The sequence below is a fragment of the Sorex araneus genome, chromosome 6 (assembly GCF_027595985.1).
Source record: "Sorex araneus isolate mSorAra2 chromosome 6, mSorAra2.pri, whole genome shotgun sequence".
NCBI lineage: Eukaryota > Metazoa > Chordata > Mammalia > Eulipotyphla > Soricidae > Sorex > Sorex araneus.
The window spans coordinates 60,528,178-60,553,649 of record NC_073307.1 but is presented as its reverse complement, the minus strand read 5'-3'; the positions used below and the strand labels follow the sequence as shown (position 1 = coordinate 60,553,649).

The 25,472-nt window shown below is 59.4% G+C and overlaps 1 protein-coding gene across 4 annotated transcripts; it reads right to left on the bottom strand.

Annotated features, from left to right (window-relative positions):
• Nucleotides 1–496: 496 nt before the first annotated feature.
• RASGRF1 (Ras protein specific guanine nucleotide releasing factor 1) lies at nucleotides 497–25,064 on the bottom strand. Of its 4 annotated transcripts, none has more exons than XM_055141638.1 (27): nucleotides 24,216–25,064; nucleotides 21,245–21,351; nucleotides 20,784–20,931; nucleotides 17,199–17,291; nucleotides 16,311–16,564; nucleotides 15,836–15,915; nucleotides 14,822–15,015; nucleotides 14,569–14,678; nucleotides 13,676–13,794; nucleotides 13,291–13,451; nucleotides 12,886–12,949; nucleotides 12,185–12,321; nucleotides 11,705–11,787; nucleotides 10,281–10,529; nucleotides 9,238–9,611; nucleotides 8,198–8,323; nucleotides 7,600–7,659; nucleotides 7,051–7,157; nucleotides 6,457–6,569; nucleotides 5,923–5,983; nucleotides 5,127–5,230; nucleotides 4,689–4,773; nucleotides 4,023–4,220; nucleotides 2,693–2,772; nucleotides 2,203–2,320; nucleotides 1,546–1,614; nucleotides 497–1,428 (listed from the first exon to the last, which is right to left on the bottom strand). In XM_055141638.1, the coding sequence occupies exons 1-27, from the start codon at nucleotides 24,489–24,491 to the stop codon at nucleotides 1,336–1,338; spliced, it is 3,663 nt and encodes a 1,220-aa protein (XP_054997613.1). In that variant the 5' UTR covers nucleotides 24,492–25,064; the 3' UTR covers nucleotides 497–1,335. The 4 variants fall into 4 exon arrangements, with proteins under 4 accessions (XP_054997613.1, XP_054997611.1, XP_054997612.1 ...); XM_055141636.1 differs by having other exon boundaries at nucleotides 7,600–7,896; nucleotides 24,216–25,063; XM_055141637.1 differs by having other exon boundaries at nucleotides 7,600–7,770; nucleotides 24,216–25,062.
• Nucleotides 25,065–25,472: the final 408 nt, after the last annotated feature.

The following is a 25,472-nucleotide window of genomic DNA, read 5'->3' as shown; positions in this document are numbered from 1 at the left end:
AATGTAAGATGATGCCATTTCCCACCAGCCCCCTGCTGCGTTTGAAGTCTAAAGTCGGTCATTCATCGTTGAGAACAAGCTGCCCATGTTCACAGATCCTAGGCCTCACCACCTCAGCTCTAAGTGTTCCCCTTCCATCTTGACTGTTCTCAAGTGTGTACTCACAGACATGAGCGATTTTCCTCCATCCTCAGGGCTGTGATTGTGAAACGCGGCTGCAGGTGATAGGAATGAGGCTCTGGAGTGTCCCCCTGTGGCCAGCTACAGTCCTGGAGAGCAGCCCAGGCTCATTTGAGGCCAGCCCAGCCTGGGAGCAGCAGTGGCTGCAAGGGCCATGAGGGTCGGGCTCTCAGGGCCCTTGGCCTGGCCGCTGGGAGATGGAGCCCCTCAGGACCCAGAGGGAACTGCACCAAACTCATAAGCCAGCAAGGCTAAAGAGTCTGGGTGAAATAGGACACCTCCCAGTCCACATGAAGGAGACCCATCAGCGCCCCCATTCACCCTGAGATAGAATAGATTTATTAGCAAGAGGTAATCAGGAAACATATATTTTTACAAAAATGGAAGTTTCTTTTTCCAAACGAGCTGTGAGTTGAAATATCATCAGACTTGAAGTGGGGCTCTCAGACCACTGGGTATTGCTTGCACAGAGGCATTTGTCTGCTGTCTGCCGTTTGCGGCAGCCCCCCCAGCTCCGCAGCACAGAAGCAGAAGGTGCTGAGCAGCACGACAGGTGCCCTGTGACGGGCGAGTCCCCCAGGCCCCGCCTGCATCTCAGAGGTGCTAAGTCACAGGGACAGACGACGATGCAGCGACACAAGCGTGCGGGCCAGGGCGGGGGGACGCGGGTGTGGTTCCCGGCTGGCAGGGCAGTGCGGGTGGACAGGGGAGGTGCAGGCTGGTTGAGGAGGTAGCATCCCGCCTTGGGGGCCATGGGGGTGGGGACCAAGGATGGCTGATCCCAGCCCCATGTCCCCATCCCCTTGTCCCCGGCCCCATGTCCCCAGTCCCGTGTCCTCAGCCCAGCCCTGGCACTGCGGGCCAGCAGTGACTCTGGAAAGTGGCCGTCAGCGGAAGGTCTGTGGATGACGGGTCCCCTCCCGCCTCCCCCCACCCCCAGAACAACCACAGGGAACATGCTGGAAGGAAGCGGGCAGGGCCTACGCGGTATGTGGAGCGGGGAGAACAGGGGTGGACGGGAGGGGGGAAGGGGGCCAGCGCGACAGGAACCAGAGGACAAGGACGGACTCAGATTGTTGGAGAAGCACACGCTAAGGAGGAGGGTCCAAGACACCCACGCTATGTACACGGCCGCGTGTCCGGGTGCCCGCAGCCTCAGGTGGGAAGTTTGGGCTCAATGCGGAGAGAAGATTCATATAGGCTCTCCTCGTCCATCACGGAAGACTGGTCCAAGAGATACTGGGTGACCTGCGGGGGTGGGGAACCTGGTCAGCAGATTTAGAGACTCTGGGTGCAGAGTCTGTAGCGCTGGGGGTCTCCAGCAGGCGGGAGTGGCCTACATGCAGGCGCCAGCTGCGGCCTCACCTTGCTCTGGTGCTCGATCTTGTAGGCCGTCTGCTGGAACTGGCGGATCTCACGGATGATATGGGAGATCTGTGGGCAGTGACCATGACCACTTGGCTCTGGCCCTGCCCCTGTGCATGGCCCGGGGCAGGTTGCAGACCCTGACCTAGGGTCAGCAGCTGGGAGGGCTGAGGGAGGCAAAGATGGTCCAGCCACCCAGGCTGGCCCTTGCCAGGAGAGCTGCATCTTTGCTTCCCTCTTAGGATCTTGGGCCTGATGCTGAGGGCTGCTTTCACAGTGCTTGGCTCTGGATGTGGAGCCTCTCCCTGGCCTGACAGGGCATCAGCAGTCTCACACATGCCAGGCAGAAGCTTCATCTCTGGCTATGGCACAAGCTTTTGGCTTGTTTGGATTTGGGGGCACACCGGCCATGCTCAGGGCTGAATTGTGGCTCTATGTTGTGCCTTTCTCACTGTCCTATGGTTCCAGCCTTATTTGTTTTGGTTTTGGGGACACACCAATCCTCAGAGGATCCCATGACACCAGGATGGAACTAACCTTCCACTTTCAAATCCTGTGCTCAGCCCTTAGAGCCCTTCCTACAGGACATGAGGCCCAGCGAGCAGGTGGGCCTGGGGGTAGAGGTGGGTGGGCCCAGGCTCCCTCCTGGCCACTCACCATCCTCATCTTGGAGAAGTTGACCAGCCCGTCCTCCGTGTAGTTGGGGGTCCCCTCCTCAATGAAGGCCAGGTCGGTGAGGTACATGCCCAGATAGGGGACACAGGGTGGGTCACAACTGCAGAGGAGACGTGTACCCTCACCAATAGCCTGGCACAACACTCACCTCATGCAGCCCCACCGCCAACCTCCTCCGGCGTCGAGCTGGGACTGGCCCCAGGTACAGGGACAGTGTGGGGGTAGCGCCTCCTGCAGGGTCATGTCTCCCTGCTCTGCGCACTCTGCATTGATGACTGAGAGTCAGGCTGGAAAGGCCCAGACTCTGAGATATGCTGAGCCCATCTGTGATACCTCAAGACCTAGGATAGTCTCTGCCAGCAGCTGGGATGATGGGGACAGAACTGCCTGTGCAGGGCACCTCATGGGAACAGGTTCAGCCTGGCCCCAGTGTGCTCCAGCTGCCGAGGAGGACAGGGTACCGGATACTTACTTCTTCAGTGCTTCTCTCAGATTCTTAAATCTGCCCTCAGATGACACGAGCTTCTGGAGCTTGTCAATCAGTGCCTTGGTCTGGAAGGAAGCAGAACCCTTACAGTGGGGGCTGGCACTGGGGCCCGAGGGCTCAGCAGGCCAGGGGAAGCCCACATAGGGGACACATCAGGGTCCCAGAGCCCCATGTGAGGGACATCCAGCTCTGCAGCTGAAGGCAGAAAACCAGGGGTAGTGCACTGCCCGGGAAGAGAAAGGTGAGGCCTCAGTGTGACACGTGGGTGGGGAGCAGGCCCAGGACAGACGGGCTTCCTGAGCTCCACATCTGCCACAGCCCCAGCACCCCTAGGTGCCTCTAACACCCCTTTCTCAGCTCCTCAGTCGCAGTCTAGAAAGTGGCTGAGAAGCAGATGGTGGTGGGACAGGAGGTGGGCAGCAGAGGGATGCTGGCTTTGGGGCACAGCGACTCTGCACCTGCTGTGGTTTCTCTGAGGGTCCCTGAGATCAAGACCCCGAGCTGGCACAGCCAGGTAGGCACAGGCTCTCATGGGCACAAACCCTGGCAGCTGCAACTCCTTTCGTCCTGCCCATGTGGCCAAAGAACCCAGATGGGGGTCCTGGCCCTGGCTCCCTACCCAGTGCCCCTGTGGTCACACAGGATGGAGATGGCACAGCAGTGGGTCCAGGGCGCAAGCACAGACAGAGGGCTGGCGGCCATGGGTCTAATGTGAGTCCTGGGCCAGGTGGGGTGCAGATGACATACTTCTCCCTGCCCTCTGAGCTGTCTACACCACCGCCTCCCCTCCTACTGAGCTGCCTTCTTCCCACCTTCTCTCCACCCTCTGAGGTTTCTACACCAGCTTCTCCCTGCCTTAAGGTGTGTATACCACTTTTTCTCTACTCTCTGAGCTGTCTATACCACCTTTTCCCTCTGAGGTGTCTATATCACCTTCTCCCCACCTTAAGGTGTCTACACCACCTTCTTCTCCACTTCTGAGCTGTCTACACCACTGTCTTTCTCCTCAACCCTCTTAGGTATCTATACCACCTTTCCCCTGCCTTCTGAGGTGTCTACACCACTTTCTCCCTACCTTCTGAGGTATCTACACCACCTTCTTTCTCCAGACCCTCTGAAGTGTCTACACTATCTTCTTCCCAACACTGAGGGATTTTGACATCATGTCTCCCTGATGTCCGGTGCCACACTGTGTGTGCCCAGCCATCCTGAGACCATTCTCTCTAGAAGTGGCTGGGCTAGGGCGCTCCCGCGTGATGCCAGCTGTGAGTGCTCAGGGCCAACCTGGCTGGGGGGAAGGCATGCTGGGTCCCACCTGCTTGGAGACTTTGAGCCAGGTTTTCTTCAGCCGGAAGATGGCGCTGCGGTTCATGGAGGAGATGATCTCCAGCACGGCGTTGTAGTTGTGCAGACAGCGGCAGATGTCGGCCACTGCCACCCACTTCTCGATGGCGCTCGCCCGAGCGGCCACATCCTCGTGCCGAATAATCTCCGAGGCAATCAGGTTACTGATCTGCAGGCCCGCGCGGGAGACAAGAGCCACGGGGAGGAGCAGGCTCGAGTGGGCATAAGGACCTGTCCATCCGTCGCCCCGGCCGGGACTGGAAGGGGCAGGCTCAGCTCAGGATGCACCTGCTGGCTTGGGGGACCCAAGCACAGGAGAGGAAACACCACCAGCACCAGCAGCTTGGGTGCAGGGGAGGTTGATGGGGGCCCTAGCACCAGGCCCCCTGAGGCCTCACTCAGTGACCCTCAGACCCAACTAGTCCCCCTAGGAGCGCCAACTCTAGGAGAGGATCAGAAACAGCTTCTGGCTGGTTATGGTCTCTGGAAAGCGGGGCAGGGGGCTAGTGTCCAGGGGGTGTTCACACGCATTTCTGCCCACCAGCCTGTCTTCTCTTCTGAGGATACAGATGGGGTCAGAGTTGGGGACCCCAGCAGGGGAGAAAAGGCAGTCCTGGGGATGGAGATGTGCACTCACGTCATTGAAGTGCTTCGTGGTCTTCATGATGTAAGGGGTCCGCTCATTCTTTTCCTCTTTCATCCAGCCCTGGCCGAAGAACTCCCTGAGGGCAGAGCACAGGAGTCAGTCCTGGTGCCTGAGTTCTGGGGTGCCCCTAGGGAGCAGAGCCAGGGAGGACCCCACCAGGGGCCCTGGGCACTCTGGCTGCCTGGTGGGCGCCGAGTGGAGCCTTCCAGCTCAGGCTCAGCCTGTGTGAGATGGGGAGAGGGACAGGGTGTGGTGGGCAGAGTTGTGGGCAGGTGTGGAGCAGGGTGGGGGTTATGTCTGTGTGTTTCCCACACTTCCAAGATCAGGGAGAATGAGAGGGAGTTGGGTGCATCTGAGCTGGTCTCCTGACCAGGACCCTTTAGTCGGGTTCAGGGAGCAGGGGGCCTGCAGCAGGGTCCCAGCACTCACTCATAGGGGATCTTTCTAAAGACCAGGTGGTCCAGCAGGGTCAGCTGCTCAGCAATCTCCAGGGCCGAGTGGTTCTCGAAGGGCTCAGCCTTCACGCCTTCTGCCTGAAGAAACATAGGCCACAGGTGGAGGACAGAGGGAGTGCGGGTGAGGGAGAGGTTGTATGGGTAAAGAGAGATTGTGCAGGTGAGGAAGAGGCAGTGGGGTGAGGAGAGATGGTGTGGGGATGAGAGGCTGTGAGAGTGAAGAGAGGTGGTGTGGGCAAGGAGAGGTTGTGCAGGCAAGGAAAGATTGTATAGGTGAGGAGAGGTTGCCAGGATGAGAAAAGGTTGTACAGGTGAGGAGAGATTGTGCAGGTGAGAAGAGGTTGATAGGGTGAGGAGAGGTTGATAGGGTGAGGAGAGGTTGTACAGGTGAGGAGGGATTGATGGGGTAAGGAGAGGTGGTGCAGGGGAGGAGAGTGGATAGGGTAAGGAGTGGAAATGCAGGTAGGGAGTTCTGTGGATGAGGAGAATTGTGCAGGTGAGGAAAGGTTGTATGAATGAGGGAAGATTGATAGAGTGAGGAGAGGTGGTGCGGGCAGCATTGCAACCTGTGATTGGTGACTAAAGAGGGGTCATCTGGGTACAGGACAGACACATACATGCGAAAGAGCAAAGAGCCTCAGGACCAACCAGCCAGGGAGACCCCGGGACTGGAGGAGGACCCCCATAGTGGGACTTGGTTAGGACAGCCCTGGGTGCCAATCAGGAGGGACTTGCTGGGCCCATTGCCTGGGCTGGCCTGACCCTCTCACCATCTGTGTGATCTCCTCCAAGGTGGTCTGATTGTCGCCGGGATCCTCCTGGGTCAGGGTCCTGGGGTACAGAGGGCAGGTGGGCCTCAAGTCTTGCCCCTCCCCCATGAGCTCTGGGCCCGAGCCCCTGATCTGGCAACCACTCTCCCCCACAGGGACCTCCTCCTCCTGACCCCATCTACCCCTGTGTCCCGGCTGGAGCTGAGGCAGCAGGATGCTTCTGAGGGCCGGTCACTGCCTCAGAGGAGAAGGTGAGGCTGGAGCAGGGCCTTGCCAAGGTCATTCAGATGTGAGCAGAGCCAGCTGCAAGAGGGGCTGCCTGACCCGGCCCTTAGCTGGGGGAGAGAGGGAGGCCAGGCTGAGCCTGAGTGTGAGAGCTAGTGGCCTGGGCAGCTGGGGCCGTGGTGCAGATGAGACTGGACCCTGGGCCCAGTTGTCTGCCCTGCCTCCCTTCCACCACCTCTGTGAGATCCCGTGTGCATACCCCAAGTACAAACCCCATGCAGACCCCCAGGGCCAGTCCTGCCACTTCACCTGAGGATGTTGGCTGCGGCCTTCCTCTCCTGGGTCAGAAGCTCAGGGTCGTGCATCACCTCCTCCAGGAAGCCTATCACCTTGCTCTGCAGCTCGGCATTGGCTTCAAAGTCCTGCAAGAGTGAGAAGGAACACTTGCAGTACCTCCCGGCCAGGTGGAGGCTCTGTCCTGATTCTGGCACAGGACTCCCTGCCCCCTCATCCTCTGGAGCAGGGCCAGGCCCCTCCACATCTCTGTGGTTCTAGGTCAGCCCCGGACAATGGACAGAAGACCGGCCCTCCTTCTGTCCCCTCTGAGAACAAGAGGTGCCTTGAACAGACAAAGCATCTTGGCTTCCAGTGCTTGCTGCCAGGAGGCCCAGCCGCTTGCTCGCCACTGGTTTCAGATGTATACTACATCACCTTGAAGACTTGGGGTCTCAGCGCACTGCTTCAAGTGCTTGTACACCCACCCCCAGCTGCAGACCCGACCATGAGTCCTGGACGCCCACCCCCTGCTACGGGCCAAAGTGAGTCCTGGACACCCACCAGCCTCCAGCTGTGGGCCAACCTGTGAGTGCCTAGACACCCACCCGCCCCCAGCTGCGGGCCCACCTGTGAGTGCTTGGATACCCAGTGCCGGAGCACATTCAGGACACGGTTAGTGGCTGCTCGGCGGATCACAAACTCCTTGTCTCCATTCCTCTGATCAGAAGGGAAGCCTGGGGCGCACAGGGGAGGGGATATATGAGGTGCAGCAGTGCCCAGCTCCTCCTGTGCCCCTAAGCCAGACTGAGAAGCCACCGGTGAGCTGTCACGTGAAACCCCTGCCTCTGCTGGGACCCTCCAGCTGACCATGTGCCAGGACAGGCATCCACAAGAGCTACCTACATGTCCACAAGAGCTGCCATCTCCCAGAGGCTGCTGGAATTGTTCCAAGTCTCCCAGATAGGGCCAGAGTCCAGCCCAGAATAGATTCTCTGCCCCAGACCCAGTAGCAGTAGTCTCAGCTAGAGGGGGCTGCAGGTGTGGTCCGGGCTCAGGTCAAGGCTCAAGGGCAAGTGCTGGTTCCCAGAAGAGTACAAGACTGTGGGCCCAGCCAGTGTCTCCAGGGAGGCCTTGGGGGCCATGGCAGAGCACATGTGCCAATAGGGGTCCCCATACCTGCACTGGCCAGGGACATGCGGCGATACTTCTCCTTGTTGGGGGTGCCCTCGTTGGCGCCTGCGGTGGCGATGGCAAAGGCAGAGGCAGCTGAGAGGCCACTGCGGCTACTGTCCAACTCCCGGCAGGAACCTCGGACCACCCCATTGTTGTAGGAGAAAAATGGAAACTCTGTGGGTACGGAGCCATCAGCAGGGCCTGGCCAGCAGTCAGGGTGGCTGTCCCGGCGGTTCCTGGAGTCCCCACATCTGTCTCTCCCCACATCCCATTTCTTGGAGGCCAGCGGGGCCTCTTCAACTGTCGAGAATAAACCCTGTCCTGTGAGTGCAGAAGCTGGAGTTCTGTCAGCTAAGGGGGCTGGGGGGCCCCAGGGGCATGGAAACGAAGCGGGGTAACCATGGGGCAGCAGAGGAGTGACCCTCAGCCCACCCAGGCTCTGCTGCAGGGCATGGAGGACCCAGACAAGGTATGGCCAGGAGTGACCACAGGTCATTAGCCATCTCAGATGCCTGCGTAGGGGATCAGATGGGGCAGAAGGGCCCACCCTGTTCCCCCTCCACTGGGCCCTGTGCTAGTTGGCAGCAGCCACTGGGCCCACCTGAGGAATTCTTGCTCTTCACAGACTGGGGCGTCGTGGGGGACTTTGTGGGCGAGCCCTCAGGGTCACCGTCGTCGCTCTGTGTCTGCTCTGGGTCTGACTCCTCCCGTACCGACACCTCTGAGCCTGAGGGGTGGGGATGGGGTGGAGAAAGGGGTGTGTGAGGGCCCAATGTCACCTGAAGTCATGTGACAAGTCAGCATGGGGTGCTCCTGCCGAGGGCGCATACTCCATGCTGACCTCCTGGGGGAAAGACCAAGCGCCTGGGCACCTCCATAACTCATCTGCCACCACCTGATCTGGGAACAGCCTTGAGGGGAAGTGGCACACAGCTCAGCCACCACCTACTTCCTGGCCTGGCTGCCCTCCTATGCCCACTCTGCAGAGACTTGAGGTCCAGCTTGGGTGCCAGCGCTGGATCTGCTGTGAGGTCACAGCAAGCGCCTCTCACTCTCTCTGGTCCTCAGTTTCCCCCAGGGACTGTCAATGCAGGGCTCTCACCCTTTTACAATGCCAGGACAGAACACATGCACAGCTTGCTGCACCTCAAATCAGCACCAACAGGGATGGGGGCAGGGTGTCTGACTGTCCTGTAACTTCTGTGGCTTGCCCATTCACTTGGACCATCAATGCCACTCATGACAGGGTGTCTGGGGCTCCCCCCTTCTCCTCCATCTGCCCTGCTTCAGCTACCCCCGATCCAGCCAGGACATGGCCACTGCAGATATGGACAGACAGCAGGACGGAAAGATACTGTTGTCAGGATGGGGGCCACACGCCAGATCCACGCAGCCTGGGCGCCCACACACGACAGCCAAGCTGCTGCAGAGCCTGGCAGGACCCCAAGTCTTCCCCTCCCACCCAGCAGAGCTTAGTGGGATGTTCCAGCCCCCATCCTGCCTGCAGGGGCCTGGCAGGACCCCAAGACCTCCCCTACCCTAGGATCTGAGAGGAGTTCTTGATCTTCACAGACATACACATGCACACAACACACACGTGTAAACACATGTGAAGACACCCCCGCCCCTGCCTCCACTCACTCTGCTTGCTGAGAGCTGAGGACTCCTCGGGCTTCTCGGCCGCTGTATCACCCTCATCTGGGATCTTGCTGGCAAAGCTGCTGGACACGTAGAGCTTGCTGGTGTCCAGCGCCGCCTTGCTGAAGGGCGACATGGCCGAGTACACGCTGCTGTAGCCATTGGAGCTGCAGCTGAGTGCGGCCAGGTCTAGGGCCTTGCCACCGGTGATGATGGGAATGTTGAGGGACAGCTTCCGCCGGCGACTGGGTGAGGATGTCTTGGTGATGGACAAGGGCGGAGGGGAGGAGAACTTGCGGGTGGCACGTGGGGACTTGGGGGGTTCCCCATACAGAAGCTTGTTGTTCTGGCCACTGGCAAAAAGCAGCTCCAGCGACCTGCAGGAGGACATTCATGAGGGCCGCAGTGCAATGGGAGATGCCACTGCCAGGGCTGCATGCATGTGAGTGTGTGCACATGCAACTGTACATGTGAGTGGACATGTGTGAGTTCATGTGAGTGTGTGGCTGCACATGTGGGAGCACACGTTAGTACATGAGTGTGCGACTAGATGTGAGTACACATATGTGAGTACATGAGTGCACATGTGAGTGCATTGTGAGTATACATGTTAGCGCATTATGACGTGTGTGAGTACATACGTGTGACTACAAATTTGAGTGTATATGCATGACTGCAGATATGAGTGCGTGCATGTGTGAGTACATATGTATGAGTGCATGTATGACTGCATGTGAGATCACACATGAGTGCATGTGTGACTGAGTGCACATATATATGCATGTTAGAGCATGTAAGTGTCCATGTATGAATGCATGTGTGTTCACATGTGAGTGCATGTGAGTATACATGTGAGTGGTGAGTGTATGTGTGTGCACATGTGTCAATGCGTGCACTCATCGGTGTGACTGCCCAAGTGGCCCCCTCCCTCCTCTTCCAGGTGGGGCCACAGGCCCTGCTGTCCTCTGCTCCAATCGTTCTTCTCTATGGGGGCTGGGGAGGGGGCCAGAATGGAGAAGGGGATGGGGGGCACAGGGACACCGGACCTGGCAGGGATGGCGCTGATGGGCCGCCGGTAGATGGCAATGAGCTTATCGAGCACGAGGGCGGCAGAGGTGAAGACGCGGTAGGAGTGCAGGAAGGTGTTGAGGAAGTCAATGCTGAGGAAGCGCAAGTCGGTCAGGCGCTCCAGGAGCCTCTCCACGCTGGCGTAGCGGATCTGCAGCACCTTGCAGGAGTTCATGGTCTTGCTGAAGCGGATGTCCACATCATCGCAGTACAGAGAGGCGTCGGATCTGGGGGGGGTCATGGAGGCGGTGATCAGGGAGCCCCCGACAGCGCAGATGGAGTCTGGAGTGCGTGCTGGGGTTAGAGAGTGTCCTGGCCAGCCAGAGTATCAGGCCCGAGAGTGCTCCAGACAGGTGAGCCGGCATGCACAGGACCTGCTCCCACGACCCCAGGGGGAAGCAGCTTCATTCTGTATCGCTCCAACTCTCTGCCCCATGCAGATGGGCTCTGGGATGCTGGTGGTGATGCTCTTTACTGGGGGACCCTGAGTCCCCAGCCATGTGGGTACTGGGCTGCAGGAGGGATCCAGCAGGATTTGGCCTCTAGGCTGCATTCTGGAGATGAGGTTGCAAGGACACAGGCCTGATATAGTAAGGACTTGAATGGACAGTGGATAGCTGGTCAGAGGCCCAAGACTTCCCAGGGCACAGGCACCCCCTCAGCTCTGTCCATGGGGCCACCAGGGGGCGCCTTGAGACTGAGCCTGCAGGAGCAGAGCTGTTGGGAGGAGGTAGCTTAGAATGGAGGCTTCCCATGTGGGCTTTGAAAGTGACTGGCAGACAGAAAGGGGAGTGGACACCTCGCAGTCCTGGGGCCAGGCAAGGGCTGTGGTTTGATGGCAGTGGAGATGTTCAGTCAATGCCCTCCATGCCCCCCCTCGGGAGTGTTCACAGAGTCCCAGAGCTGGGGTTTCTCGAGGAGAGTGAGGCACAGAGCTACCACCTGTGAACTACCACGTAGTTGACAGTGCTCAAAGGTATTTGCTGCCAGTGATCTCAGGACCCAAACTTTATAACAGAAAAAATCTGAGAGTCTGAGCTTTTTTTTTCTTTCTGGGTCACACCCTGGTGATGTTCAGGGATTAAGTCCTGGCTCTGCACTCAGGAATTACTCCTGGTGGTGCTCAGGGGACCATATGGAATGGGGGGATTGAACCCAGGTCGGCTGCATGCAAGACAAATGCCCTACCCGCTGTACTATCACTGCAGCCCCAAGGGCTTGTGGGGTGCAAAAGAACAACGAAAACCGGAGAAACAGCTGCACAGATGGCTTACAGGTGAAAGTAAGTTCCAGGCCTGGCCCTGCCAACATCCAAACCCCAAGTGGAACACAGGAGCCTCAGAGCCCCTGGCAGCTTCCTGGAGCCCTGCAGCTATTAGACATTAGAGGTCAGAGCACTTACTTGATCATCTGTGGCACTGTGACCTTGGAATTCTCCTCAAAGGCATTCATCATGAGCCCATTGCATCGGATGTTGTCTACACACTGCGGGTGGAGCGGCCAGCATCAGAGACCCCCGCCCCCTCAGGGAGAGGTTCTCCCACCCTGTGGGGGCTTCGTTCTGGGCAGGAGACATGGAGGAACACAGGGGCATGGACACAGGAACCCTGTCCTGGGCAGGGAAAATGAAGGGGACACAGGGGATCTATCCTGCTCAGGGGACATGGGGCTTGGACTTGGTTGGCATCAAGCTCCATGTGGGAACTTGGGTATTGTCTGGCGCTGCACTGCAGCCACACAAGGGGTTTCTACCTTCATGGGCTGTTGGCTACATGGAAGCATCAGACACAGACAATGCCCTCTGGATGGTCGTGGGGTCCAGCACCATAGGCAAGAAGGGACCCCCATGGCACACCTTCTCTCAAGACTGCCTGGGCCTCACCTGGCTGATATCGCTAGTCCACGCTGCCTTCTCTTGCCGGGATGAGGCCACAAGGATGACCGTGAAGGGTGGGGCGTCCTTGGGCTCCACCCCGATCTTGAAGTCCAGGTGCTCCACGTCCTGGCCCGAGCCTTTGGCTTTGGTTTGGAAGCACAGACTAAGGGTCAGTGAGTGCTGAGCGGCCCTGAGCCCTCCTCTTCTGAACTCACCTCCCAAGTAAGAGAAGACAGGGTGTCTGGGCAGTGAGGACACACCCCAGCCACAGTCAGGGATAGGGGGATGCTAGGCAAGGCCTTCACCCTGAGTGTGACTGTGAGCAAGTGTGAGTGTATACAGGTGTGAGCACACTTGTATAGTGAGTTGTGTAGTGTGAGTGTGAGAACACAAGTGGGAGTGTGTGAATGAGTGTGAGTGTATGAGAATGTGAGTGGGTGCATAAGAGTGATTGTAGAGTGTGTGTATAAATGTATGGGTGAGTATATGGGAGTATGTGTGTCTGAATGTGAGTGTATGAGTGTGTCTGAGTGAGTGTATAAGAGTGTCTGACAGTGAGTGTGAATGTCTGAGTGTGAGTGTATGACTGTATCTCAGAGGGAGTCTGACTGTCTAATTGTCTAAGTGTGTCTCAGAGTGAGTGTGAGTGAATGTGAGTGTCAGAGTATGTGTGAGAGTGAGCACACACACACCTGCTTGATACCCACCTTCCTCCTCGGTGCTCTCTGGCTCCTCCAATAAGGTACAGTCGATGAGGGATATGACCCCATTCTGAAAAAGTGGGAGCCTCAGGTCAAGAGGGTCCAGGTAGAGAGGGCTGTGTAGCCAAGCAGCTACCTCACTTCATGCTGAAGCCCAACGCTCAGACAAGCATCTGGGGTCCAGGCGGCTGTTGGGGTTGTCTCCTGAGTGCTAAGACTGAAATTCACCCAGTATAAAGCTGATGGGTCAAGGCTTTCAGACGCCAGGGCATGGCCACCTGTACCAGATTCCAGGAGGCCAGCCTGAGTCCATGCTAGGGTTGCCCAGGGAGTGGCACAGTGAATGAAGCGGGTAAGCTCCCAAGACCCCCTGCTCCTCTTGCACCTACCATGGGTGCCCACCAGGCTTACCTTGGTGAGGTGCAGCTTCCCGCCCGAGCCCCTGGTGCAGATGATGAGGTGTTTGGAGAAGAGGAAGCACTGCCGCTCACCCTCCTTCCTCAGGGACAATGAGCCCAGGCGGCCGCGGGTGATCTTGCCCTTCTCAGACATGGGTACCTGGATGAGGGAGCCTGCAGGAGATGCCTGCTGAGCAGCCAGCACTATACACAGCTTCCTGTTGCCCTTGCTAAGGAGTACGCGTGAGTGTTCAGGGCACTGATATGTGCTCAGGGAGTACCTGGGAGTTTTCAGGGGCACTCATATGTGTTCAGGAGTGCCTGGGCGTGCTCAGGATCTGTGTGTGTGTATGCTCAGGGGGGCCTGCTTGAGCCCTGCGGTGTACCTGTGGGCATACCTTGCCTGACAAAGGTCTGGCTAGTGTCCAGGAGAATCTCGCAGCCTTCGATGATCATACGCTCAATGGCGAGGTTCTTCCGGATGTTCTCGGTCTCACTCACCTCGTCATGCATTATCCTGTGGGGACAGGAAGCCTCTTGGGGGGTTGGTGGGGAGAGACCACGCCCCTCACAAGCCCTGGAAGCTGTTCCCAGAGCTCAGCGAGAGCCAGGAAGGGGAACGACTCTGCAGACACTGTGGCCCCACCTTTAAGAGTTGGAAGTAGACCCATGCATGCTCTGAGCCCGACCCACACAACTGGGAAAGGAGGAAACAGAGAAGGGACAAGGCCCTGCCACCCTAGGACTGGATGGAGCCTCTGGGCACTAGGAGGGCCTGCAAGCATTTGCTGTGGAGCACGTCTGCTGGTGCAGGACACCTGAGTGGTCACTTCCAGGCCAGGCTGTGACCAGGCAGGACTCAGAGACACGAGGGAAGGCTTGGAGCCCTCAGTCAGTCACAGCAGCTGCCCTGCAGGTGGGAACACTGAGTAGATTTTGAGGGTTTCTTTTTCGTCACCGGGTGCCTCTCAGATTCACCTGTGAAAAGGGGTGACTCTGAAGTCACCTTGTGGGAGAGCCCCATGCTGAAACCTTGATGAAACAAGGGACTCTGCAAACACACTTTGTGAGAATGGGGTACCCTGTCTGAGGGACTCCCCTGCTCCAGCAGACGTGTGAAGTGTAAGCCCAGGACAGGCCTATGTGAGGTCCCAGTCAGACCTGGCACCTGTGAAGGGGGGCTATAGCAGGACCCCAGGAGCTGGAGCTGCCTCAGGATGGACACCGCACTGTGGGCGGTGAAGCTGAGGCCCCTTGCTCGGAACCAAACTCCTGGGGTGCGGGGGCTCACCTGGACAGCTCCTCCAGTTTGGACTTGGCATAGTCCAGGCTGTTGCGTTCGACGTGCTCGTGCGGTGTGTGGGCCAGGAGCTCATGCAGCGTGAGAATGTACCTGGGGATCTAGTGGGGTGGGGGAGAGCGGGTCGGAGAGTGGGGAGGAGCCATGGGGGGCAGAGATGGGGAAGATGGAGAAAGAGACCCTTTCTCTGTCTGGGCAGCATCTGGGGTACAGGAGGAGCCCGCCCTGCTCTCCGGGGGCTCACCTGGAACATGGGGTAGGTGAGGAAGGTCTCCAGTGTGCGCTCCTCACAGTCGGGCTTCGCTTCGTAGTGCTTGAGCAGCTTGTTGAAGTCGCGGCTCTGCTTGCAGTGGGCCAGGATCTGTAGGCTGTACTGGTGGTTGCGCACAAACTCCTGGTAGATGTTGAGCATGGGCAGTAGGATGTCGAACAGGTCGGCTGCAAGGAGGCCAGGGTCAGCACAGCCAGTGGTCCATAAGCCTTCCTTCAACCCACCAAGAGGCCCAGCGATCCCCAGGAAGGCTCAGAGGCCCAGGGAGGCTCAGAGAGGCACAGGGAGGTCCAGGGAATCCTAGAGAACCCCAGGTAACCCCAGAGAATCCCAGAGAAGACCAGAGGCCCAGCCCTGATAGCGGGTCAGGCCGAGCCCCCAGCCTGCACTTGGGTCAGAGGTGGATGGCAACAGGCACCAGGGCCTCACCTGGGAACCATCAGGGTCAGAGCCCAGTGTCTGTCTCAGCGGGCCCTGGCCCCCAAGCTGCTGCTGTGGGAACTGGTGGGAGCCTCCCCAGTGGCTGCGCTGAGGTGACTCCTTCCTCAGCCCTCTTAGCTCTGCCCTTTGTCCCTCCAGGTGGGTGCCAGCTTAGGCCCAACTGGTGTGTCTGGTCTGCTCAGTCAAGTGCTCAGACCTGAGCATGTTCCTTTGTGGGGTCATGGGAAAGGCTGTCCCTGAGCACCCTGAAAAGGCCGCTGAAATGATCACAGGCTCTGTCCTGCTCAAACGTTCTAAGCCATGCCCTCTGCCTTCTGCCCTCTACCCCTGACATAGGTAGGGGCCCTCCCCTGAGTGTCTATAGATGCTGGGAGTGGGAACCTTCCCAGGGGGAGCAGGAAGCCAGGGGTGGGGGGATAGGCTAACTTCTCTACTTCTGGAGATTTTCTCAAAAGTCCTTCCAGAGCACCGTCTGCTCTGCTCCCTGCGGGGTCTCTGCACAGGGCGTTCAAGCAGGCCCAGCATCGCCGCCCAGCGGGCACTCACCCAGCACCAGCGTGGGCCAGCTGGAGACGCGAGCCTTCAGGCCTTGATAGAAGATCTGGTGCAGGAACATGATGGTCTCACTGGAACAGAAAGTGTCCTACACCTTCCCTCCGCCACGCCAGCCCCCAGCACATATCAGAGAACGAGGGGCCCACAGGGCAGGTCCAGCTCGTGCCTGTCTAAAGGGGACCCCATGGGGCCTCAGAGGATGGGGCCCCTAGGGGAAAGCCAAGCCTGGCACCCCACCCATCCCGCACCCTAACAGTTCCTCTAGAAGGGGATATGGAGGCGACACCCCAGCTCCAAGCCGAGAGCCAGATTTCTGTCTGGGAAAGCGGCCTGCTGGCAGGAGGACAGGCTATGGTGACATGACCCCAGGGATGTCGGGTCTCCCTAGCCTGGGTCACCCCAGCATCCTGTGACCACAGGGTGAGTCAGGAATGGGAGAGGTCTTCACTGCCGGTCCTGGGCTCACCTGTTGAGGAAGATGCTGCTGACATCATCGTGCGTGATGGGAGGCTTCTTGGAGCTGGCGGCCATGCGCAGGGGACGCAGGAAGTTGTTGACTAGGATGTGCAGCTGCTGCACGTACTCGGCCTCGGCCTCCAGCATGCTGAACACCACCTGGTTGCGCTTGCGCATGCTGTCAGCGTGCGGCGAGCGGATGTAGTCCTGGATAATGCTCTTCCACTTACGCCGGCACAGCCAGCCTCGCAGGAAGCTCTGGACCTGGGCCGGGGCTTGTGTCAGAGCCCGCCCAGCCCCTTGGTAGGTCACCGGGCAGCCCCGAGACAAGGCCTGCCCGCCTCGTCTCTGCACCCCTGACCCAGCTTTGGCAGGAGCTGCTACGACCGGGGGCCAGAGGAGGTGGAGTCAGGTTCGGGGATTGGGTCAGTCTGCGAGTGCTCACATGAGGGGCCTGGACACGTGGATTTCCATGCCTCAGTTTCTTCACCCACGATAGGTAGGGGGTGCCCAGAGCTCAGAGGTTCTATTAGGAGCAGGAGCAGCGTCCGCCCATGGGCAGTGCGGAGGCTGTCCACGAATTTGTGCTTGAGAAACCAGAAATCCAGGTTTTTCCAATAAATGCTTAGGCTCTGAAACACTGGAACACATCACCAGTGACAGCGGGCCATGATGTGGACGGCCCAGCGGGCGTCCCTCTGCTGGCATGGCTGGGTCTCCTGCCCTCTCCTTGTGGGCTCCAGTTCTACTACTCTGGCTACCACACAAGCATGTGTGCCAGCACACCCCCGCACTCCAGGTTGCCAGGCTGAGCATCAGGGTCTGCTGGGGACCCCAGAGGGAAGGCGGCCAGGGGAAGAGCAGGAGCTGGGATCTCTGCACCCAGAGAGGCACACACCTTCTTAATCTTCTTGATGTCACTGTCTTCATCGCTGGGGGTGACAGTCTGGGTGGCCTGGGTGCGCTCACTGTCCTTCAGCAGGGATGCAATCTATGACAGAAGCCAGGTCAGCTCCAGGGCTGCACTCTGCACAAAGGTGCATGAGGGGCGAACGTGTGTGTGTGTGTGTGTGCGCGCGCGCGCGTGTGTGTGCACTCGAAGCAGGTGATGAGTCACAGGTGTGTGAGGAGTGAGGAATACACAGGTGTAAGAGGTCACAGGTGGGTGCGGGGTGCACAGGTGTGTAAGGGGGCCACAGCTATGAGGGAGCACAGGTGTGTGTTGGGCCCAGGTGGCAGGTCTCAGCCCTGTGTGAGGTCACTGGTGGCACTGGGCCAGAACCATCTACACGATCTGGGTGGCAGCTGCTCTCTCTGAGGTGGCTCAGTCTGGGTTTCTCTCCACACTTCAGGGGATCAATGAATAAACTGGTGAAGCTGCAGCAGTAGAAGATGCCCATGTGCACTTGAGCACAGCTCCACAACCCTCCGCACCCTCTCGGGTACAGACTCTCCCTGTATCCTGAGAACCTTCTTCCTGTCTCACACAGAAGCTCTGTCTCCACTGTGGGAGCCCTGGGTGTGGTCACAGGCTGGTGCTGAGGCACTGGGCACCCCACAAAAACCTAAGCAGCATAAAACCCCAGGAAAGGAGTGGCCACAGAGCCACCACCTATTCAGAGCACACAGCCACGTCTTCCTGAGGCCGTGGTGCCTGGGCCAGAATGGGCCTCGCGATCGAGCAGAGCAAGAGCACTCTGAAAGTGAAGTGGAGCAGTTAGCGTTCTCCACTCCTTGCTTGCTAAAATTACCCAGCTGTGCCCAAGAGTGGCTGAAAATATCTAACCAAGAAGCACTCAGGCTCCACTCTCCTCCTGCCCCTCCAGCCTGTAGCTGACAACATCTGCACATTGAATATAGATGCTTCCCTGATCGGAACCTACAGATGGATGCATATAGGCCTGTGCACACACCAGGCAATACAGTGCGCACATATACACAAACATATGCAGACAAGAGTCCACACATACAACACAAAAGCACACACACGCATAAAACACACACGTGCACACACAGGTACACGTGCACACAGATGTGTGCAGGAACATGCAGAACATGCAAACACTGGCACATACAATATGTGCACGGCAGGCATAATACATACACATATTCATATGTATGCACACAATCATGCATGCATAGTTGCACACACGTGACCTCTTGAGAACCAGACATGGGGTGCCCCTGGTCTGCCACTATCCCTCTAGATGAGGCTCCCTCCTTGGGAGCTCTGAGCAGGGCTCTCGCTGCCACTCTTCTCTTTGGGTATAGTGTAACAGGTGGAGACTGGCTCTGAGAGGAAGCTGTTCCTTTTGCAAGTCTGTCTTGGGTGCAGGAGCAGCAGCAGCAAGTGGAGAGTTCCTCAGAGCTGGCTGCAGCCTGAGCCCTGTGTAGGATCCAGCAAAGGGGGCCCAGGAGACCTGGCCCCAGCCTACGGTTCTGCTCTGGACTTGCTCAGAACACGCTCACTGGGGTGGCATCTCCAAAGACAGCTGAGAGTGTGAACACCTTGGCACAATTGTCCCAGTCATGCATGTGGCAGCATGCCAGCTTCATGCCCGCTCTGGCACTTGCCTGGCTTGTGTTGCACCAGCCGAACCTACTGGCCTCTTCACACTAGCCTTCCCACCTGGCACAGGAACACGTTCAGGGGGCTGCTACCCTAAGTCCTCACGTTGTACAAAGTACATGTGGTCCAGGGTCCCATTATGTAAACCTATGTTGTCCAGCGTTCCATGTTTTAGAGGATCCATGTTGTCCAGCGTTCTGTGTTATAAAGAATCCCATGTGTACAGAATTCCACACTCTTCAGGATTCTATATTAGCCAGGGTCCCATGTTATAGAGGATTCCATGTAGTCCAGGTTCTATGTTATGAGTAATTCATGTAGTCCAGGGTTCCATTTGTCCAGGGTCCCACGTGTATGGGATCTCATGTTGATCAGGGTTCCATGGTATAGAGGATCCCATGATTTCCAGGGTCCCATGTTATAGGAGTTCCCATGTTGTCCAGAATTCCATGTTGTAGAGGATCCTGTGTGTATAGAATCCCATGTTGCTCAGGATCCCGTGTTATAGAGGATTCCATGTTTTCCAGAGTTCTGTGTTGTCCAGGGTCCCATGAGTACAGGATCTCATGTTGCTCAGGGTCCCATGTTATACAGGTTCCCATATTGTCCAGAACTCTATGTTGTAGAGGATCCCATGTGTACAGGATCCCAGGTTGCTCCGGGTCTCATTTATAAAGGATCCCATGTATACATGACTCCATGTGTTCATAATTCCAAGTCCCAGAGGTCTGTGTGCAGAGGGGTTAGTGAGAAATCTACACTGGGCCACAAGAAGGCTGGTGACTCTCATGTCCCTGATTCTGCACTTGTCCAGCTCTTTGTGGCATGAGGAGGCTCTGGACATGGGTCATCAGGTGTCCTGGACTCTGGCTCCTTCTGCCTGGTCCTGGGACTTCTTGGCCATGGCCATCGTGTCAGGGCAGTCCTAGGTTCTGAGGCTCTGGCTGATAATACTATACATATGGCATGAGAGGACCTGGCCTTTGTGCTTTGAAAATAATTGAGGCCCTTGTGATGCACTATTCCTGGCTCATCCTGAGTGCCCAGGACCCAGGCAGCCATGCAACCCCAGCAAGCAGGCACGCTGCAGGCAAAATCAGAAGTTGGAGGCAGCAGGAGAAGAAGCTGGCACAGGCCAGATACAGAGGCCTCTGGGAACCAGTGTCTCGCAGCATGCAGTGTTGACAGTGATTTCCAGGGTGTGGGCAGCTGGGGAGCTGCTGGCCTGTGGTCAGGACTCACGAGGGCATCAGCACACATGTGTACACACACTCAAACACATACTTTCACACACAACCCTTGTATCCATGCTCATGCACACTCATACACACAAACACACTGATGGACATGCCCCATACTTGTGTACACCCCCCATGCAAACACACTCATGTATCATTTACACTCATATGCATGTTCACATTCACACATATACACATTCACACTCATACAAACCACTGGGGACGGGCACCTGGGTCAACAGTACTGGGGACCTGCTCTGGGGACAGAGTGGGATCTGACCCAGACCTGAGCCTAATCCTCACCCCACAGCTTCAGTGACACCCACAGGGGGACCCAGGACCTAACATGTGCATGGACAGGGCAGAGGCCCAGGGCAGCAGGACGTGCTCATGGGTCACAGGCCATCTGGCAGTCTAAGTGCAGTGTGCATGATGTGCATGACATGTGGGCCAGGGTGACATGTGGGTCTGGTGTCACCACTGGTGCCACATCCATCTCATACTATATACAAGGCTGGGCACCACATGTGGGTTTGATCACATGCATTATATGTCACATGTGGGTCTGGGTGGCTCATGTGGGCCTGGTGCCATTTGTGGGTTTGGGTGTCATGTGTATTACATGTCACATGCACATTTCGTGTGGGCCTGGGGCCCTATGCACAGTGCCACTGACCTCAGCTTTCAGTCTCTCAATCTCAATCTCCCCGTCTTCAATCTGCTGCCGCAGCTGTTTAGCCACTGTCTTCTCTGTCTCCACAATCTGCAGCAGGTGCAGATATTTCTGCATCAGAGCTTCATGCTCTGTGGCCAGCGTCCGGTAGCTGTGGACACCAGGACATGTGTGACACACTGCCTCCCTGTTCCCTGCAGGACACCCAGGATGACGCAGAAGAGGAGTCTTGGCCAGGGCCTGCTACCCCAGTGAAGCCGCATGGTGCCCACCCTATGCCCGCAGCCCTTCTACATGATGCCTGTGTCCTGACGCTGCACTTGCCTAGAACACAATGCTAATGCTGACCTCCTGGAATGACCTCCAATAAAGGCCAAGCCGTATGGGAGTACCTACCTTATCCCTGTACCCTGGATCTGAGGCTCCCCAGCCCCCAGGGCTCACCCGATGGATCTGGGCCATACCTGGCATGAGCGATGGCAGCTACCCACTCATCACAGTCCTTGGCATCCTCAGTCCTCAGCTCCAAGGCCTTCTGATTCTCATGGCTGAAGTTGACTGTGAAGTAATGCTGTGGGCAGAGGGACCCGGGTCAACTGGCAGAGCAGTGTGTGCCAGCACAAGAATGGGGAGCTGACAGGATCCTCACAGGGGCAGGGAGGGGAGTCGATGGGGTCATCAGAGGGGCAGGGCTTTGGGGAGGAGTGAGCTATACAGACAGCCCTGCTCTGGCTAGAACTGGACTGATCGTGGAGGAGCTGGAACAAGACAGGCTGTGGGAGGGCAGAAGCATGGGGCTGCTGGCAGAGCAGGGGAGCACAGAGGCATCCTGGTGGAACTGGGGCAAGGGCCAACTGGGGTGCAGAGTCAACCCCACCCACAGCTTTAGGAGATGCACAGGAACCCACGTGGCCATGTGGCAGGCACTGACCCCATCCCTCTGCCCTCGGTGGCCATGCTGGGCATAGCAGCACAGAACTATTCTTAGCTTCTGCCAACGAGGCTGCGTTTCTGCTGTTGCTGATCCTGTGGCGGGTGGTGTATGCACATATGTGTGCCTATGCATCCGTGAGCATGCCTGCTGTGCACTCATGTGTGAGTACGTATGGAACACATGTGTGGACACATGTGAGCAGGTCTGCAGGCATGTGTGTATAACCACATATCTCTATGTGTCATGTGAGCACTGTGTGCATGTGTGCATGCATGGACACATGTGTGCACATGTATGTGCATGTTACAGCACCAACCTCTCCCTTGTTTCCTAGGAAACAGAGCTGGGCTGCAGACAAAATGCCAACAGAGCCTCCAGTCACTAAACCCGGGCCCTGGAGACGCAGTCACTCAAGAGGAACCAACACCAGATGGAGCCTCTGAGGCCCCCCCCACTGCCCCCCAGGGCCCCTGGGGTGGTCTCTGGAATCATCCTTTCTGTGCTGCCAGGAGCAGGCGCCTGCATGGCGTGGTTAGCAGCAACAGCAGGAGTAGAAAGGTAGCTTGGCTGGCCTAGCACAAGCTCCCTCCTGAGGATACTGCAGGCAGCCAGGATAAGCTGGTGCTCTCAGGGGTGCTCCTGAGCCTGATGGCTAGTCTCAGGGCCTTTCCCACCAAGCCACAAGGGAAGGCCTGAGCTTGTCTTGGTGCTGTGAGGAAGCTGGTGTGGTCAGGCTGCTCTGCCCCCCATCCCTGCTGGTCACCCCTGAGTCCTGGCCACAGGGCAAGCAGCCAGCTACACTCACGGCCTGACACTGACATTGCTCAATGCTCTGCCCCTCAGCCCAGGAGCGAGCGGGGTGGCCAGGGGTCCCTGACACCTCATGCAGCCTTTGTCTTTCCAGCTGTCCGCACACCCCTGTTGTGACCTGGCTGGGTATCTCTGGGCTGCGGACAAGTCCACAAGTATTTGCTGACACCAGGCTTCTGGGGGTGAGGGAGGGGGGTGTTAGTGGGACAAAGTGCTAGAAAGCAGACCACAGGTGCTGGAGTGACACTGCGCAGGGAGGAGGAGCCTCACAGCACAGATGGCAACAGCCCGCACACCCTCTGACCCCCATACCCTCCGACCTCCACCTTCCCCGACCCCCAACCCTCATGCCCCTGGAAAGGCCGTCTCTACTCCCTCTGAGGCGACTCCACGAGGGGGCAGGGGGGAGCAAGAAAAGCAGAACGGGCTGCGCACCCTCTTCGCGTGGAGTCTCTCCCAGATTGAAGCCTAGGCGGCCCCCGTGGCGCGACCCCTCTCCCGCCGCCTCTGGCTGCGTCTGGGCGCGGCGCTCAGCGCTAGAGACAGCCGGACGCCCCGGATCCGCCAATCAGAGCGCGCGGCCGGCCCGCGCCCCGCCCACTCTGCGGCCGGGCTCTGTGGAGGGTCGGAGGCCGCGCGTTGCGGGGCGTCTGCGGGCGGCTGAGGGGAGTCTGAGGCGCGGGCTGAGCCTGTGCCGCCCGCCAGCCAGTCCCCTCAGCCAAGTGCGGCAGCAACGCAGGCCCTCTCCCGGGCGCTCGGGAACCCTTGGGCCGCGGCCCCCCCAGCCCCCTGTCAGGGCGCGAGCGGGCAAACGGGGCCTGTGGCTTCACGCTAACTTCAGGCAGACGCAGCTGAGGGGCCGTGGGCAGCTTCGTCCACGGTTATCGGCCAATCTTCCCCCAAAGTCCTGTGTGGACACTACCGGGACCCAGAGACAGGATGCCAGGGGCCAGGAGTCGGGGATCACTCAGTCGGGATGCCCGGAGTCGAGAGTCAGGGGTAACACAGAAAGGGTGCCCACGGGTCAGGCTTGCACCCAGGGCCAGCGCCCTCCGCTGCTTGTTACCAGGCAGGGCTCGGCTCTGGTGCCGCGGACAGGGTCCCCGAGGCTCAGTCCCGAGCCCGCTGTCCACTCTGCTCTGCCGTCTGCGGACACACAAGCCAGGCATGTGTCTTCTCCAACACGCATCCCGGAGGCCCGGTCTCCCCGCGCGGGACCCCGCCTTCTCTGCGTGGCCGTCAGAGGGGCCCCGGGCGGCCCTTCCGCCTGACCCGCCTGCGGCGCTGGCCCGGCGCTGGGTCCTAGACAGGGCACAGACTGCCCCCGGCCAGCCCCGCAGCCCCGGCCCGCAGCGCCCCCACCACACACACAGCTTCCCCAGGGACGGCGACAAGCAGGGGTCCGGGAGAGGCCTGAGGAGCCGCGGCGCGCACACACGGGCCGCGCTGGGAACGAGGCCGGGCTGGCGGCCTGGACTGCAGCGCGCGGCGGGGGAGGCGGGAGCCTCCGCAGCGGAGCCACCGGCACGCAGCGACCCCGGCGCCCCCGCGCCCCAACTCAACGAGATGGGGAGCCGCCGTCGCGGCCCCTGCGGGCGGGGAGGGGCGAGGTGCGGGGTACCACGCCGGGGGCGGGGAGCGCGCTCCCGAGCGCCGCCGGGCCTCCCTGCCCCGCACCCGGGGGGGCTCACCTGTTTCTCCAGCGGCTCCTTGGCCGACAGCGCGGGCTTGGGGGAGGGTGCGCGGCCGCACACGCAGCCCTCCAGCAGGTACAGCCCCGAGGGCCGCGAGCTGGAGTCGCTCTCGAAGTAGAAGAGCAGGTTCTGCAGCAGCGCGAACCACTTGGTTTGCCATTTTGTGTTGTCCGAGCTCCGCTTGCTCAGGTACCCGGTGCGCGTGCCGTCCCTGCGTGCCAGCAGCCCCAGCGACGCGACGTGGCCGTCGTTGAGCCGGATCCCCTTCTGCATGGTGCTGGGAGGCCCGCGAGCCCGCGCGCTCACATCGTCCCCGCGCCGCAGCCCGCAGCCCGGTCCGTGCGCGCCGCGCCGCGCGCCGCGCTCCGGGGGGGCCGCTCGGCGCCCGGGCCCGGGAGCTGGGGCCGGCGAGCTGCGCGCTGGCCGGGGGCAGGCGGAGTCATGTGACGCGATCCCTCGAAGAGCTGATTCCCGCGGCGCCGGCGGGGACACACGCGCGCGGGGCGCACGGCGGCGCCGCCTCCTCCTCCCGCGCGCGCGCCGGCCCGACCTGCCCCCGCTACGGGGCCGCGGGGGTAGCGTTGCCCGCACGCCCCCGGCGCTCGGAGCTCAGCCGAGGTGGGCCGGGCAGGAGGGGGGCCAGCCCCGGCCAGCCCCAGCGAGAGCGCGCTCCTTGGGCCCCGAGCTTGGCGCGGGCTGCGGGGCCCCGAGCGCCGGCCTGCAGCCCCTCCCGCGGCTCCCGGGCGGTCGGAAGACCACGGCGAGGGTGCGGGGTTGGGCGGGGGTGGGGGGTAGGAGCTTATTTTATTTTGAGTGTTGCTGTTATTGCCGGCGCCGCCCCCTGCGCCCGGAGGTCTGGCTGCCGAGCCGCTGCTGCGAGTTTTCTGCAAATCCCCCCACCCCCACCCCCAAGCCTGAAGGCGGCTTCAAACGCAGGCGCCGGGGACCATGGGAGCCTGCGAATAGCTGCGCTGGCGCAATGATACCTTAATGATAGATTTTCCGCTCTTATTTTTAGCTCCCTCTCGCCTACACAGTTGCTCGGCATTTACCCGGGAACGTCACAGCGCCCGCATGCGGCACCGGGAGGGCGCGCACGGGCGCCGGCGCGGGGAGCGCGCAGCCCCTGCCGCAGAGGGCAGTCCCGGGGGCCAGCCACGAGCCTGCAGTGTCCCTTCCCCGACACGCGCGCACCCTGGCGCCCGGTGGGGACGGGGTTCTGGGTTGGTTCAGCAGGATCGGAGACGCCGAGGG

Excerpts from the sequence above, each read along its gene's own strand:
- RASGRF1 (XM_055141636.1), bottom strand. The coding sequence starts at position 24,491 with ATGCAGAAGGGGATCCGGCTCAACGACGGCCACGTCGCGTCGCTGGGG. Across the intron at positions 8,324-9,237 it reads CTCAGCTCTCAGCAAGCAGA|GCTCAGAGGTGTCGGTACGG; the intron begins GTGAGTGGAGGC and ends CCCACCCCTCAG. Across the intron at positions 2,773-4,022 it reads GGCTCAAAGTCTCCAAGCAG|ACCAAGGCACTGATTGACAA; the intron begins GTGGGACCCAGC and ends GCTTCCTTCCAG.